General features: G+C 38.2%; 1 protein-coding gene across 1 annotated transcript in view; it reads right to left on the bottom strand.

Moving 5' to 3' along the window:
• The window catches only part of FRMD3 (FERM domain containing 3), a 120,852-nt gene that overhangs the window by 25,558 nt on the left and 78,374 nt on the right, over nucleotides 1-16,920 (bottom strand). Inside the window, exons 5-6 of the mRNA XM_062513136.1 lie at nucleotides 9,499-9,596; nucleotides 8,714-8,837 (exon numbers count right to left, since the gene is read on the bottom strand). Of these exons, the coding sequence (XP_062369120.1) occupies nucleotides 8,714-8,837; nucleotides 9,499-9,596 (222 nt within the window). The remainder of the gene's footprint in view (nucleotides 1-8,713; nucleotides 8,838-9,498; nucleotides 9,597-16,920) is intronic.

Below are 16,920 nucleotides of genomic sequence, written 5' to 3'. Positions count from 1 at the left end.
CATATGACAGAAGTAATTAACTAGTTTGACCTAAATAGCTATGTTGCATAGCAAAAAGCCAAAAAAATAATTTGGTTGCTTATTAGATATTGCACCTTACAAAACAAAGGATTACCAAATGTATTTTTTACTACCTCTGCTTGCTGGTACAAAGGACAGTCAGACTTCTGGTTTTAATGGATAAAAAGTGAGCAGGAGTTTGCAACAATGTGGTTTGAGGAGTTGGCATATACAAATGGGGGAAAAAAATCTCACCTTGGTATTACTATTAAAGAGATATTTTTAAAAGTATTATCAGTCTCCCCTTCCCTATAGCCAATGATGCTTTTGTGTACATCAAGTGAAAAAAGCTGTGGCATTTGGGGGAAAAAAAAAGAAGAAGACGTGTACAAATTTGATCTTATCCGATTACAGACTAATCAAATGGCTACAGTGCAAAGCCTTAAAAGAACATCACAAAGCACAAGAGTCAAGGACAATATCAAATGAAAAAATCCTCATTTGTCTCTTAACAAAGGATTAACATTTAAGCCTTCATAATATGCTTTTTCTGTGTAACTTAGTAATGAAATTTTTCTTATTAAATAAAAATATAACTGTAACAAATTCTATCAGCAACCAACTTTTTTTATCAATCACTGATCTAACATTAGATATGCCTTTGATGTGCTTTGTTAAAAAGCCCTTAAGCTTTCTATATGCAACAAACAGCCCGACAAATGAATTTATAGTGTATTCACTTACACAAGTGTTTTAGAGTGGAAAACCAGGGAATATTTAGGCACCACATATTTGCATTTTTAGAACTCAGTACTCTCAGGAAATTCAGGTTTCTCTGTGTATTTACTGCTCTTGCCTTTATTTTTTCAGTATTAATTCAGCATTAAGGGAAAGATATAGTCTATGTGCTGCAGGCATTAGAGTACCCATCTACTGCATGGCAAAGGCATAGAACAGGACCAAAAAAACAAACTACTACTCAGAAAAGTTTTTGCATACCATACAAATGATAAAAAAGTGGATTATTTGTGAAATTAGAACTCCACAGCCATTAACTATGAATTAATGATTCAACCTAGGAATCAGTCAACCCAAAAGTTCCTAATAAAATTTTAATGAAACAAACACTTCAATAGAAAACAGAGAAGTATGCAAAACACTCTGTTTTAACTTGAGGCTCATGAGAAGTATGCACTAGGGGATGTGAAAGCTCTTTTTATTCCCCACAGGGCCCCCAGCTCTGAAGCACTTCAAAGGCAAGGAAGCTCCACAGGGAATAATTTCCAGGGTGTGTCACAGTGATGGTCTACTTGCTTCACTCACTGCCAGTACCAATTCATTCCAGAAGTTTCTCCCCCTCATACCTTTACTTTGAAGTATTTATCTGTTACATACTGAAGTCATGAACCTCAGTGCAAGGATAAAATAGGACAGGACTGAGCATTAACTCCTTTTGACAAAGAAGACCATGTAGCAAAAACAGCGAAGGAAAAACATTTTCAGCGCTATTCTCATCCTCTTGGTTGCTGAGCACATTAGTGAGGTCGTTTGATTTCTCTTCTCTGATTCCCTTACTGACTTATAAAGTGCTGTGAGATACTACTATGAACAAACTAACAATAATAAAAATTATAGTCCACCCTTTCCCCTCATCTCTACATCAAGAAAAAGGTACTGGCTGAAGAATACAACAGCAATACTTTACTAGAGTATGTCCTATGTTTAATTTCTGGACATTTGTGTTTGGTAAGGTGTATTAATGTATTTTAATAAAAGAATAAATAAATATATACATAATGATCTGGCCTCTAGAGACATTACATATTCACCTGCAAACCAGGGACACCAGTCATAATGCTTTAAACTATGCAAGCTCACTCTCCATTAACCACTCTTTGCCCTGCTCTGCAATCATGAACATATTTCATTGTGATCTCAGGAGAGACAAAAGTAACAACTTCCATAAGGAAGTATTCTCACTGTTATATCCCAGAGCTTGTAGAGGACATTTCCCAGCAGAACTGAGTTACCTGGAGCACCTCTTAACCTAAAATAAAGCCAGAACTCTGCTAAAGAATCAGTGCATTTAGCTGCACTGTACACTGAACACAGAACTGCTTGCGACATGAAAATATTTTTGCTGTTCTGTCTTTAAATCTTTTTACATGTAGCTGAGACTCCAATTGTTACAAAATTACAGTGCTAATGGTCTTGATCAGCTTTTACTTTAAGCTCAGAATATTTTGGCAGTGACATTTTTAAATAATGGCTTTTTGCTATTTTTGGTCACAATAATGGTGCTATGTGGCATTGAAATAAACCTGCTATGATTGCTAATGCTTTAGTTGTAGTGGAAAAAGTAGCCACAGCAGTGGTGATAATTTTAAAGAAAAGCTCCAAATGAAGACACTGGTAAATGAAATTGCACTGTAGGCTGTGGTTCAGTTTATCAGAATAATAGGACTAATCACATTGCCCAGTTCCCCAGGAGCTGCCAGCCTGGCACTGGCAGAGAAAAGCCTTTAAATGGGTCTGTATATGAAAAGAAACATTATCATCTAGGATGTAAACTAATTGCTGAAAATTGCTGAAAGACACTAAACTTAGAAAGTTGCAGAACACTTAAATATCAATTTTAACTTTTACTGCAAAATTGTTTTTTCTCTCAGGCAGATAGAATCTGAGTAAAACCCAAATAACCATGTTAAAATCATAATCAAACTCTTTTACTGAGACTATTAAATGCTTATGGGTTAATTTTTACAGCATGCATGCTGTGATGGTATGTGCCACTTACATAACTCCTTCTATCAGAACATTTCAAATTACTCATGTGCCTTCAGAGAAGGTGTCTCTGAAGTGCGTGTTCAGACATTTGTATTACACCTTTACTTCATAAACTGACACAGGGAAACAGACAGCTTTAAGTTCAAAGACAGACTATGTTTACATAAGAGATGTAGTTTTAATTTACCAAATATTAATTTTAAATATTCAATAATTCCCATGATATAGAGAAATCTACTAAGCTTTCTGGTTTTATAATCACAATAGATTAAAATTTCTGGTCCAGACACACCTAGCCCATAAAGCCTTCTCCAAACAGAGAAGAGGTGAGGAGGGAGAAGGGCAGCAGAGGAAGTAGCTCTTTCTAGCTGATGAAGAAATCAGTACATTTTAAAATTCCACTAAGACATCTGAAGATACCAGTGTGTTAAGTATGCAGAATCTGAATCCAAACCTCACCATAAGACAGACAACAATTACCGTGAAAAAAACACTGACATTTGCAGGTCTTCCCAGGGAATAAAGAAGGAAAAAAATGCAGTGCATGCACAAGTGCACATACACACAAGAAAAATCTCTCCTAAAGCTAAAAAACTATCAATGTTGTCATAAATTTTGCAACCTTTACAACTCAAGCAGATTATCCTTTCTACTGAAAACTTCTTGGAATTATATAAAAAGAAAAATCCCATGTATTGATAAATCTTTTCAGTTTTTCAAAAGAGAATGGGAAAGACTACTCTTTTGTCTGCAAAGTTCCCTTCTCTAGATCACTGATACAACTGCCTCTTCCATTAAATTCCTGCTCAGGGAAAGCTATGTCTCACCAGAAAGCTTCTGGAAATATTCTTTATACCACGAAAACATTAATTTAAAAAAAAAAAATCTCACTCAATATTTTCTACCTAGTGAAACCATAATTACAAGAACAGCTTCTTGATTTGAATTGGTTTTAAGTTTTAAGCATGCTTCTGTCAGAAGAAATGTGGTTCAGAAAAAGAAAGCTTTGAGGAAATCAGCACACATGGAATCCTTCAGGGAAAGGACTACTTGACTACATTCCAACAATCTCTCTGATTCATCCAGATTACAATTGATACAAATTCTTGAGTGAGAACACTGGGAGAATGTAGCAGAATATAAACAAATTATTCACCTATTACACCACACACAACGACATTTTAATACTTGGAGAATTAGTTATTTTTGAAGCAGTGAGTGTTGCCAATATGTGGCCTGATAGGCAAATCTAAATGACTGCACTGGGAAACTCTGAGGCAGCATGGGATACCAAAGCTGAAATGAAGATTACATTTGTCTCAGTCCTCCAACGCCCTCAGTAAATTTTGTATAACCACAACTAAAAAGGCTTTGGGCCCTGAGGCCTGGAAGGCGCTTACCTCTGCAGCAGCCCAAGCCCTGTTCTTTTCCAGGCATCCCCCTCAGCTCCACAGAAACCTCAATGTGGGAGTCGGCTTGGCCGACATCCCAGGCCAGACCGGTGTTTTTGATGAAGAGTTGTCCCTCGGCCCCAGGCCTTGGAGGGCATTTGTTTAAGTTTATAATAGTCCCTAAGAAAGAAGGTTGTCGAAAGTTTCGAACTGTTTGCAATGATGTTCTATAACCCTTATTTCCTACTGGTTTCCTTTACTCCCAGTTATGCCAACCCTTTCTCCTCCCAGTTCTAGAAAGTTCTTGTATCTTGTACCCCCACTGGCCCATGTTTACTGCACTGTTCCATCCATCCTACCTTGTTGGCTCCTGCCCTACATTGCTCCCCCCTTGCACCACTTTTCCCTTTGTCCATTGGATTCTGACCCGGGGCCCACCTCACCATCCCATATATATATACCCTGGATATTCCCTCACTCTTTTCTTTGACCTTGGACTCATGTAGTGTGTGTATGTGTTTTGGGCCTCATCCCACATTTTCTTTTATAGTTATTAAAGTATTTAGTTCCAGAGCTGTGTCGTGGACCCGTTCCTCATTTTGCCACCTTCGCCCTGATATCAGGGAACCTTTAGAGGTTGGTCAGGGAGACTACCCTCGAGTCTTGCACCTCAAATATAAAAACCCCGACACCTCAAAATATCCTTGATCCCTGGAAAAGTGGCTTCTGTCTCCTGCAACATGACTTGCAAGTTTTGGAGCACACTGTCTGTCCTTTCAATTGAATTCCCTTTGTGTATACAAGGCTGTTAGATACCAATTTGATTAGGGTAGTACTGGAAGCTACATATAAAGTGTTCATGAGCAGCGACCAGCATTACACATAAAACAGGATAATATGTACTTTTAATTGCAAGAAGCACTTGAGTAAAATACATCCACCATATCCTGGACTTGCTAAATTATAATTTAGTTTTAGTGCTTTTTAATGCATCCAACATATGCTGAATTTCAATGTATTCAGCATGCAAGAAGCTGTTTAATCTTGAATGAAATTATATTAAACCGCACAAAGAAAAGCATTTTCTAGCAGCCGTTGCCAAGTCTTCTAGGACAGCCTCCCAGATCGTACTCAGGCAGTAACATTTGTAGTTATGCTTGCCAGTGGCTCCAATGGCAGCTGCACAAGAGCTGGAGAGCAACATCAGTGGAGACTGGGATATCATGCACTCCCACTGGCAGCAGTGCAAAAGCCACAGGGGGACTGATGGGATGGATAAGGGAGACCAGTAAGAGTCAAAGCAGTGCAGGAAATTGAAAAGTGCTTAAATCCTCACTGAGTAGTTACAAGGTAGATGATGCAGCAAAGGATAAAAATGCTCCATGCCTTTCAAAACAAATTTAAACAAAACTTCTGGTTTAGCTTGGATCAAAGACAAGCTGTAATTTGCTACTCTGGTATTCAAGAAAACCCTACCTTTAGTTTAACACTTTAAATGGCTTTTCAGATGGTTATCACAAAATGACAGTGATTTCACATCCTCAGTGGAAAATTTTCTTCTCCCAAAAGACAGCCTTTCACATATAACTTCTGCAAAGCATTTTATAAACAAAGCAGAGACAATAGCCAATTCAGTAATATTCAGGTATCTTAAACCTGCATCCACATTAGCCATCTAAGGGAATAAAAAGTAACATGAATTTACCTATGTGGGGTCAGCATTGAAAACAGGCATTTGAACAGGTCATGTAACTTTGAAAAATATTTTGTGGGGGGCTTTCAGATAAATGCAAGGCTTTTTACATAACACTTCCATAAATGCATGGTGCAATATTTCACATCGGGATTAAAAACTGAACACTATTTAGTTTTCAGATGGGATAGGAAAATGGCTTGACTTTAACCAGTGAATCTTTAAAAAAAAGGAAAAAACAAACACCCACCCCTTCACCCCTTCACAGACACAAAAAAAACCCTTTCAAAACTAAACCCCAACCAAACAAAAAAAAAACAAACAAACAAACAAAAAACACACACAAAAACAAATAAACAAACAAACAAACAAAAAAATACAGAAGAAATTATGTTGGCATGGGATTCAGAGAAGAACTGTCCTCTTCCAAGCCCCAGGGCTTTGGTGAAATGGGAGCCTACTGCTGGAGAGGGATGTAATCTTCTTTGTTTGTTTACATATGTGAAGAAAACAAAGAATCTGGCTCACAGAGCTGAAACTGAGAGGCAAAAATTCTGAAGGCAGATGAATGGCAGCTGGATTAAAAAGGATCTCAGTCTCATCTGTTCTGCTCACATGTTACCTGTCAGCTAACATGCCACTTGAGTATCTTGCAAGATAAGGTTTGAGGAACCCCTTGCAACTTTAAAAAATACTCACTGCACAGCACGATATTAATTGTTATCAGAAAATGTGACTTGCTGAAGAATGCATTGAAACACATGCTAATAAAATGCCATAGAGAAGACTGTTTTTTCCTATCATCTTTTTTCCAGATAGATATGCTGAAATCTGATCATCTAGCACTGGAACCCTCTCTATATAGTTCATTATACGTCAGATATGTTTTATTAATTTGTACTGCTAGAATAGAGAACCATGGAATTAAATATCCAGAAAAAGGTAAAACTTCTGTGACTGGTAAATGTCTGATGTAAAAAATGTTAGAGGATGATCAATTTGGGGAAGACAGCTGCACTGGGAAATTGCCAAATACCAGCTGCCCAGACAGGTCTGAAACTGCCTTTGTTCTCTGGAAATAGACAAATAGGTAAGGAACACCAGATGCTGACATAAGCAAAGAAAACAGAAAAGAAAGATGGCACTTCTTGAGGGCTGCAAAGAGCTACAAGCCACTGAGTCTAAAATTCAGGGGACATCCTCATGTGCTGGGCAACCACTAATGGCAGAAATTCAGGACCTGGAGAATCCCAGAGGTATCTGTGTGAAAGTTTATAACATTTACTGTCACAGGATCAGACAGATTACACCAACAGGAAAGAAGATTTAAAAGATGAGATAAAAATGGGCCTGGTTATTCATAACAGGAGAACTAGATTGTTACATTCACAAAGGATGTGTAGAATTACACATACATGTAAAAGCAAACCAACATAGAAAAATACATCTCCCCCAGTGTTATAAAATATAAAATACACCAGCACTGGCCTACCAGTTTTCCTTCTCTTCTCCTAACTTTAAGTAAAGCGTGAGTCTGTTCTTGAAAGACTGAACTTATCAGACTTTTCAATTGCACCTTGGCTTAACTGATGAAATATCTTGGTTTTTTAATTAAGGTTAATTATCCTTTGGAAATCTGTAGACACTGTATGGAAAAATACTGACAGTAAAAGAAATTGTTCTTATTTTAAAATGTTGTTTCTGTGGGTCTGTGTACAGTTCAGGCTGGACTACTTTAAAAATGTTAGCTATAAGCCATTTAAAACATCATTTCACTGAAAGAAATACAAGGAAAATATGTAGATTTCAGGAAGGAAAAAAGAGAAGACACATTAATAGTGGAATGCTTATTGTTGTTAAGTGTTGCATTTTACTTGTAGAACATATTTTATAGGCTTCTGGTAATAAAAAGTGTTTTAAGCTTTAACTCTCCTGAAAAGGAATTTTTCTTCTTTCTTTGCATATATTGAAATATGAAAACAAAATACAGGGTAAGCATATACAAAGCCTTGTAGTCTTCCAATAAAAACTGCCCTTCTACTTTATGCAATTAATATTTGCTTTCATTTGATTTTCTGCACGTCCTATGCCTTTCCCTATGTTCTGAGGACTATCTTCAACTAAGCAAGATGCCAAGGGCGTCATGAAATCTCTCTCTCAATATTCTGCATGTCATTCACTCACAACCCTGAAGAGGGTATAGTTGCACAGCTAACTCACTGCTCCTTCTCTCCTGAAACTCATTTAAATTAAAAACCAAAAGTGACTAATCTGTTTCCTCCTTTGCTTGTGTTAAAGTATTAAGAGTTTAGGACATAAAAAAAGAGCATGCAGACAGCTCTGTATCTCATCTCCTTAGTCTTCCAAGGAAGTTACTTAAATATATTTCTGTTCAATTCACCACTATGTTAACCACCTACAGATAAAATAACCTAATTGTAGTTTCAATCAGGTCAATATTTATCAAGAATTTTACAATTGCAATACAGACAAATTTCTGAACAAAAAACATGTGCTCCCTAAATGAAAGGTGTTATTCCACTAATCAGCTGGAACAGCTCTGATCTGAGAGCTGTTCCCACTAAGCAGACCTACATTTTAAGCAAATGAAGTCTAAATTACCAGCAGTCATGCAGGAATCAACTATGATTAGTGAAGGTTAACAGGCAAAGAAAACCCCCTAAGCTGAAAACACATTTTCAGATACAGCCCATCAGACAGGATATTGGTAGAGCTTCTATTATAATTCATGGAACAAACCCTCCTAAGATAACATGCACTACTTGGAAACAGATAAAAGTATTTCTTGGCTGTCTCTTTACCAAACAGCGTTCTAAATTACCTGAATTCATTTTTATGCATTTCAGCTATTTTCTTCTCAAGCTTTTGTGACTGCTTGGGAAAAATCTTAAAGTCGTTGATGTAATTCTCTGGGTGTTCATCAGGATCATAATCACCAAGCTCAGCTGAACAGATCCAAAATACAAAAGCAGAAAAATTAAATTGCAACATTAATTAATAGGGAAAGAATTCAGTAAATGCAGTGTAATTCAAGGTACTTCCATGGTCAGTAAGAATCTAGCATCTCACAAGAAATGTTTCTTTGAGGAATTTATAATTAACTGAAACAACAAAATCCTTATAACTGTCAGTTTAATCAATGAGTTTCTTATTAATTACTGCATTAATTAGCAATACTGAACTATTTCTTGTGGCAGAAAAATGCTCTGTAAGACAGAAGCATGGGCAATGTTGCCCTTTGAGTACCTATTATTATGGTATAAGGCAGAACTAAAATAATGCACTCCTGATTCTCCCCTTTTTCACATGATTTATCTGCACTGGCATAGACTGGTCCTAATTCTGTTCTAGCAGAGAAACACAGGGCCACAATGTTAATCAAGGTACTGGGCAGAACTTGATTTCTCTTTTAAAAGATGTGTCACTTAGGTACCCAAACCTGACATTTTCTGTTCTAATTTTCTGAACGAGCCTCCTTTAATAAGGCCTGGGATCAGTTTTGACTGCTTTGTAATGCATTAAGAGCTTCACTCACCTTAAGGCAGAATAAAATGAACTTTATCATATAAAGTGAAATATTTAAAGAAGCCTACTACTCATACTTACCTTGGACAATACAGGCACCCAAGTAGGCAGCATCAGAAAAGGAGCACAGCAAACGGCCATGAAAAATATCTCTTTTTATTTGTAGATATAAGAGGTATCTGAAATATAATTTTAAAAATTAAGAAGAGACAGGTTATCTTTTTGTAACATATTTAATGTATCAGTGTGCAACCAATTGTTGCAACTATTTTGAGTCTTTCTCTTGTTATTTTACATGGCAGGAAAAAGAGGCAAAACACAATCACAAAGGAAAAATAGAGGTAAGCAAATTTTTTTCAATAACAGTGAAATAATAAGAGCAAAAATAATAAAAGCCCGCTAAGAAATGCCATAGAACATGTTTTATTTAAAACATATAGCTATTACAATATAGCTATTACAATTATATTTACAATATATAGTTATTAATCATTAATAACATGAAGTAAATTATGGTAATGTAAGCTTACTTGAGCACCCCTGTTCTCATTATATCAAGTTTACATAAGAAAATCTTTCTCTTGCTGTAGACAAAATAGCACACTGACCACAGTGGAAATATTTTCCTCTTCTAGTTTTTGTTTTTTGGAGATTTTTTTTTTGGCAGTAATGAATCCAGGATGAAGTTTGCAGGCAGAAATAACTTCATGAGACCTAAAGACCCACAGGCATGGTGCACCTTTCTGAGTGGGATTCACCTCTCCCATTCATCTCTTTCTCTAAAGAAATGGAGAGACGATAACAAAAGGTTCCTTCTACCTGTCCTCTGCCTTCTACCACAGAGGATCTTTAAGGTTTATTTCTAATAGCATATGGAATGGCACATCTTTAAGGTCACCACTTTCTCTTCTGTTTTCTCCCCTGCAGAACAGCCTCCCATAGATGGATCAACCTACCACACAGCAAGTCACTCACAGCTCCTTTCCCCACACCTAGCAGTCTGCAGGCACTCCATTCAGCCACTTCACCCATCTGGGAAAATAAACTATTTAACCATTGCCTCAACTAGACAAAATCTACTACCTTCTAGAGGGCTCTATCAAGACTCAGGGTCTTCTGCAGACTGTCAGGATATTCTTTGACACTGCCAGTTCTCTCCAACCTTGAGCAACACACAGCATAGCCAATAAAAATGTGGTTAATGAATATAAATACTAATGTCAGACATATTTTGTCCAAATTAGCTGCTTCTGTTACCTGCTCATATCATGAGCTTCTGCATCAATACCAAGTCTGGAAACACTATCTGAAGGGCAAGAGAAACTTTTTTCCTTTCCTTGGATTTTTTACTAAGTACAATAAATACAATACTGTTATTTTTCAATTTTCTCTCATTGTAAACACATCACTTCACTGGATTACAAGATCTACAGGATCTTTGAAATTCAGGACCTTTTTTTTTTTTTTAGCATCTTTTTTTCCCCTCTGTAACCAATGTCCAGTAACAACTTAAAAATTCACTTCCATATGTTGGTACTGCAATTCTACAGGTAGACCCCAGAGGAATTACCTGCAGCAGAGTGCACCAAAAGCCTCAGATTAAGTAAAAATTCCTAATCTGCAATGACAGTGTACCAGAAAAGGTTCAGTATATTGATGTAAATACCATATATAACTCGAGCAGTTGAGCAGTCCCCACACAAAAAAATTTTGGTCAGATTTTCCGGGGTGGAAAAATAGGGTATTGTTCTTCAGAGAGACCATTAGCTTGAGGCCAAACTGTGTTCAGCTTTTAAGTCAAAAAAAACACAACCAAGATTTCAGACCATGGCTTGTTAGCCAAGCTGTAAGGTCAACAGATCAATGTCTATTATTTCTAAGCAAATATCATTTCTCAGCAAATAGCCGACCATAATCAAAGATCCTCAGTGTCATTTGTCAACAAAACCAAGCAGTGTAGGGAGTCTGTCAGCATAGCTGGAGGGAAGTGATGCTATTCATTAACAGGCATTAACAGGCTCAAGTGGTGCACCTGTGGAAACCTGATGAAGTTCAACACAGCCAGCTGTAAGGTCCTGCACGTGGTCAGGGCAATCCAAAGCACAGAGGCCAGATGGAGAATGAATTGAGAGCACCCCTGAAGAGAAGGACTTGGGGATATTGGTGGACGAAAAGCTCAATATGACCCAAGAGTTTGCAATCAGCCCAGAAACCAACCTTATGTTGGGCTGCATCAGGACAGGTGTGAACAACATGTCAAGGGAGGGGATTCTGCCCTCTTCCCTGCTCCAGTGACACCCCATCTGGAGCACTGAATCCAGCTCTGGGGTCTGCAATACAAGAGAGAGGTGGACCTGCTGGAATAAATCCAGACAAGAGCCACCAAATTGATCAGAGGGTGGGAGCACCTGTCCTATGAAGATGGGCTGAGATCTCCAAAGCAAGAAGGGCAGCCTGCAACAGGACTAAAACGTTAGAGTCTTTTCAAATTAAGAAGATAAATTTATTTTCAGTTGAAAGGAATTTTTGCATATTTTGCCAAAAGCTTGCTCAACCTTAGACACTTCCTGTAATCCTGATGTAGTCATTTATGCCTCAGGTGAGCAAAAACTTATGAATGTATACCTGACTCCTAAATTTACTTATGTGTATGTATATACTTAAAACTGTATACACTAACTGAAATAACTTGCAAAGTCACATCTGATTTTGCTTCTTCATGTGTCCTTCCACCATAGCTTCACCAAGCCCTGGCATATCACTGTAACCTGATTTATAGCCCTAAGTATTAAGCTTAACAAGAAGCATTTTTCAGTGCTTGCACTCGCAAATGTCTCTCATTGGAATAACCTCATTTCCATATATTATCTGTTTGCAGTACAAATGACTCAACTTCAGGTCAGCCAAGCCCTTCCTGCCATGCAGATTAAGGGTCAGCAATATCTATTCTTGTTTTTAAGCAGGCAACATGACCCCCAGGAGATCATGTTGCTAGCTGCTTAACAGACAATTTATCTATTTTAAGATGTTCAGAGAAGCAAGAAAGCTTTCCCACAGCCAAACTTTGTGATTTGGCCACATAGTGGTTTTTTGTTCCATTCAAGTCACTTCACTCATTACATTCCCATAGCTAATGTATCTCCCAGTGTTGCTACAGTCTTTCCAACTGACAAATATGGTCACCTCCAGAGATCCAGCAATTCTTCAAAAACTGTTATCTCAGCATGATGACTTTGACTCACTACCCTTTTCCATGGTACTGTGTGAACTCAGGTATAGAGTGGCAGAGGACAAATGAATGTGTTTACAATATTCCTGGATTGGGCGTCCTTCTACCCAGAAGGTACCACAAATAAGAGAACACATTTTCTATGCTTTACAGAGCCATGAAGAGTAAAAGGCTGAACATGAGCCAGCAGTGTGACCAGGTGGCCAAGAAGGTCAAAGGCATGCCAGTCTTTATCAAGAACAGTGTGTCCAGAGGGACTAGGGAAGTCATTCTCCAACTGTATTTAGCACAGGTGAGGCCAAACCTACAGTCTTGTGTTACGTTTTGGGGTCTTCTCTTCAAGAAGGGCAATGAAGTGCTGCAGTGAGTCCAGAGAAGGACAAGGAGTTTGGAGCACAAGTGCTACCAAGAGCAGCTGAGGGAGCTGGGGCTCTTTAGCCTAGAGAAGAGGAGGCTCAGGAGAGACCTTATTGCTCTCCACAGCTGCATGAAAGGACAGTTCAGCCAAGTGGGATCTGGTCTCTTCTCCCAGACAGCCAGGAACAGGACAAGAGGACACAGTCTTAAACTGCATCACCCCTGATTTAGGAGTTGGGTTTAGGTTGGGTTAGGTTTAGGTTGGACATTAGTAAGAATTTCCTCACAGAAAGGGTGATTGGGCATTGGAATAGGTTGCCCAAGGAAGTGGTGGAGACACCATCCCTGGATCTGTTTAAGGAAAGACTGGATGCACTTGGTGCTACGGTCTAGTTGACTGTAGGTTGTGTTGTCATAGGTTAGACTCGATGATCTCAGACGTCTTTTCCAACCTAATTAATTCTGTGATGCATGAAGAGGCTGTGAACTCATGGGAGGCCCATGGAGAGAGGAGCCCCCACTGGAGCAGCTTTGGAGGACTGCATCTCGTGGAAGAGCGACCCAGGCTGCAGCAGTTTTGGGAGGACTGTTGCATATGGGATGGACAGGATGGACTTGTGTTGCAGTCCACAAAGACCTGCTGCCAGTGAGACGAACTCACATCAGAGAAGTTCACGGAGAACTGTCTCCAACAGTGTAGGAGAGGAAGGTCTCCTCTCCCTGAGCAGTGGAAAAAACAACTTGTGATGAACTGACCATAAACCTCATTTCCCATCTTTCTATACCACTGAAGGAGCATGTAGAGATGGGAAGGATGGAGGGGTGGGGGGAAGGCATTTTTTAAGGTCTTCTTTTGCTTCTCATTATCCTGATCTGATTTTGTTAGTAATAAATTCAATAAATATCTCAAATTGCATCCTCTTTTCCAATTATGGTATTTGGTGAATGATCTCTCCAGGTCCTAATCTCAATTCATGGATCCTTCATTACATTTTCTCTCCCCTATGAGAGGTCTAGCTGTGTATGAAAGTGAGAGAAAGGCTTTGGTTGGTGCCAGGCATCCATCCAGAGTCAATGCACTACAAGGAGCATCACTTTTCTACTAAGACTGAGCATCTTTCTCCATTTAAAAGATTACACAAGCCATTCAAAAATATATACGCTGCTTGTGTTGCAGTCTGCTGAGCCTCCAGTGTACAAGCAGAGGCCAAATCATTTGAGAAAAATAAGTTAAATCTTTTCTCATCACAATTTTTAGAAGGCACTGGGAAAATTGCCTAATTAAAAAGAAAAAGTGTATTTTTAGTCTCTCTCAAACATGTTTCAAATGTGCAGCCTCAGTTCCCTGCTGTGGAAACTATTTCAAAAAATAAGGACAGATCTAAACCCATGTTGACACTAATTAAGATGATGAGCTGAGAAGCACTGAAGTGCATTAAGATTTGGACTTCATTGACAAGTTGGGTCTCAGGTGGTCTATTACTACATAAGCAATAGAAATCAAGACAACAATCCCCATGGCCTCTGAAGATAACTTGTGAGTTACCATCCCAACACCACCTCACTCTAGGGAAAACAGTGACCAAGGACCACACAAACCTTCCTTCCCTAGTGAGAGGCAGAAATATTTTCCACAGAATTTCTTCTTTAGCAATAATATTTCAGAGTGCCTTGGCATCCAAAGGCAGGCACTGATTTTATTTCAAAAGCACAGCTATGGAAATGGTTGTTAATTAAACAAGAGAAGATGAAAGTGGGTGGAAAGGTACAATGTGACTGACAATATTCTTAGCTGTCCATAGCAGTGTAATAAAATGAAGTGACAGGCAAGTATACATCAAGTTCCCCAAGGCACTCCTGGCCTCCAAACATGCAGTGTGCACATGTTTTCAGACCTCTACTGCGGGTTTTTTTCTATAGTATTATAGACGTAATAAAAACTTCAGATAGGTCATTCTCCACCTTAAAAAAATAGTTTCACAGCTAAACCACAGAATAATTCAAGGATTACAGACAAGCCCAACCTATAAAAAGTAGGACAGAAATGAAACATCAGTAATCTGAGGGAACAACTCTTAAATTCTCTTCCTGTGAACCATGTCTAAATACTGAATAGTAGAGATACTATTGTTACCATTATACTTTTTGTTACCAGATACTATTGTTATTGAACCATGTTACATTTGTTCCACAGCAACCAAACCTCTAGAAACCATAGACATACATCTTAGTGTACTGAATAGATGATTTTTTTTACATCAGTTATTTCTATGGAAGAGTAGGAAAACTAATTCTTTTTAATAACTGTAAGTCTCTTTGATGTCTCTAGGAAGTTTCTTTAAAGATTTATTCCTATAAAGCTTTTACAAAGACTACATTGACAATAATCCACATGAGGAATTAACCACAGGGTTAATTAATGTTCTGAACCAGAGTGGTATGGCAATGTGACAGAATGTCTTATTGTATTTTAATTTCATTATTTAAATGGGGACCACAGACACCCACCAGATTTCCACCCAGCTGAAGAAGTGAGAGAGCAGCTCTGACATGCATAGGCACAGACAGTAACAAAAATGCAAAGCACTATTACTCTCACTCAGCCTACTGTACAAACACCTGTGAAGTACAGATGGCTTTTAAGTCAAAGGGTAGCAATACTATTAATTTATTTTCAAAACACCTTAAAAACACCCAGCAAACAATATGATTGTCAAGTGAACACAGCAGCATTGAAAAAAAAAAAAAAAGGCAAAGCAAAAATCTACCAAGAAGACAACTAGTCCTCAAGCTTTTATGACTGTCCTCTGTCAAATGCTAATGCTTAAATTTCACCAATCATCGCAATTCAAGGAAAAGAAAAATAACTCCAGCCTATCTAGAACATCACCTTCAATCTGACCCTCTGCTTTGGTCATGAAGCAAATTCTCAGAGGTGGGTTACAGGACTGCACTTCACTTGCTCATTTCAGGAGTATTTTGTTATTGTGTAAAACATATGGGTAGACATGAAGCAAAGCTTCCCAAATAAATATGTTGGGAAAGTATTAAGATGATCAGATACAAAAACTTGTTCAATTAATGATGCCTCAAATTATTTTGCCTTTTTAAGCTCTTAATGGTATTAATTTTTATAAAACACTGTAACCCATTTTTCACAAAACAACTTGACTTTAAAAATTAATTTTAAATATTCCAGCAAAGACTAAAACATACATCACAATACACATCAGTGAGACAATTCTTACTCTGGATCATACTCTGTGCCATAAAAAGTGAAATGTTCATCCAAAGACAAACAGTAGCAAATAATGAAAGTCCATTGACTTCCTGGTTTACAACCCATTCACTCAGCTGAACAGTTTCAGTATTTCACCTAAGATAAACACCTATAATATGAATGGCATGCTCCAGCTGTTCTACACAAACTACAAATCTACCATTCCACAGAACACAGGCTTCTTCTGAAACTTTCAGTATGAGGCCAGTGACAGTGGGATCACCCACATTTGTGAAGTGACTTGTGAGCATAAGCACATGCAGTGCCCGGGGAAAGAATCAAGGAAGAACCTAAGGCAAAAAGTGCTGTGGCATTCAGTGCAGCCAACAGTCAGCAGCATGGCCTGCCCACTAGCAAGGTGGTGAAGTGTACATACAGTCCTGCACAGCTGGTACAGAGCCCAAAAGAGTTGTTGCTTTGCTACATTTCAACCCCACGTACACTTCTTGGGAAAATGTCAAGAGCAACAGAATATTCACAATGGCCAGTAGGAAGGACAAAGCTCCCATTCTTTAAGAACAAGTGAGCTGTTGTATAGCTCTGTTTTCACAGCATAAATTTCAAAATTCTGACATAAGCACCAAGAATTCTTACCCTCCAGAGCAGCTGCATTTGAAAAATATGAACATACGGCACC

This window comes from Cinclus cinclus, chromosome Z, assembly GCF_963662255.1.
Source record: "Cinclus cinclus chromosome Z, bCinCin1.1, whole genome shotgun sequence".
Lineage (NCBI taxonomy): Eukaryota > Metazoa > Chordata > Aves > Passeriformes > Cinclidae > Cinclus > Cinclus cinclus.
The sequence above is the reverse complement of the archived record's forward strand: the minus strand, read 5'-3'. Positions and strand labels throughout refer to the sequence as shown.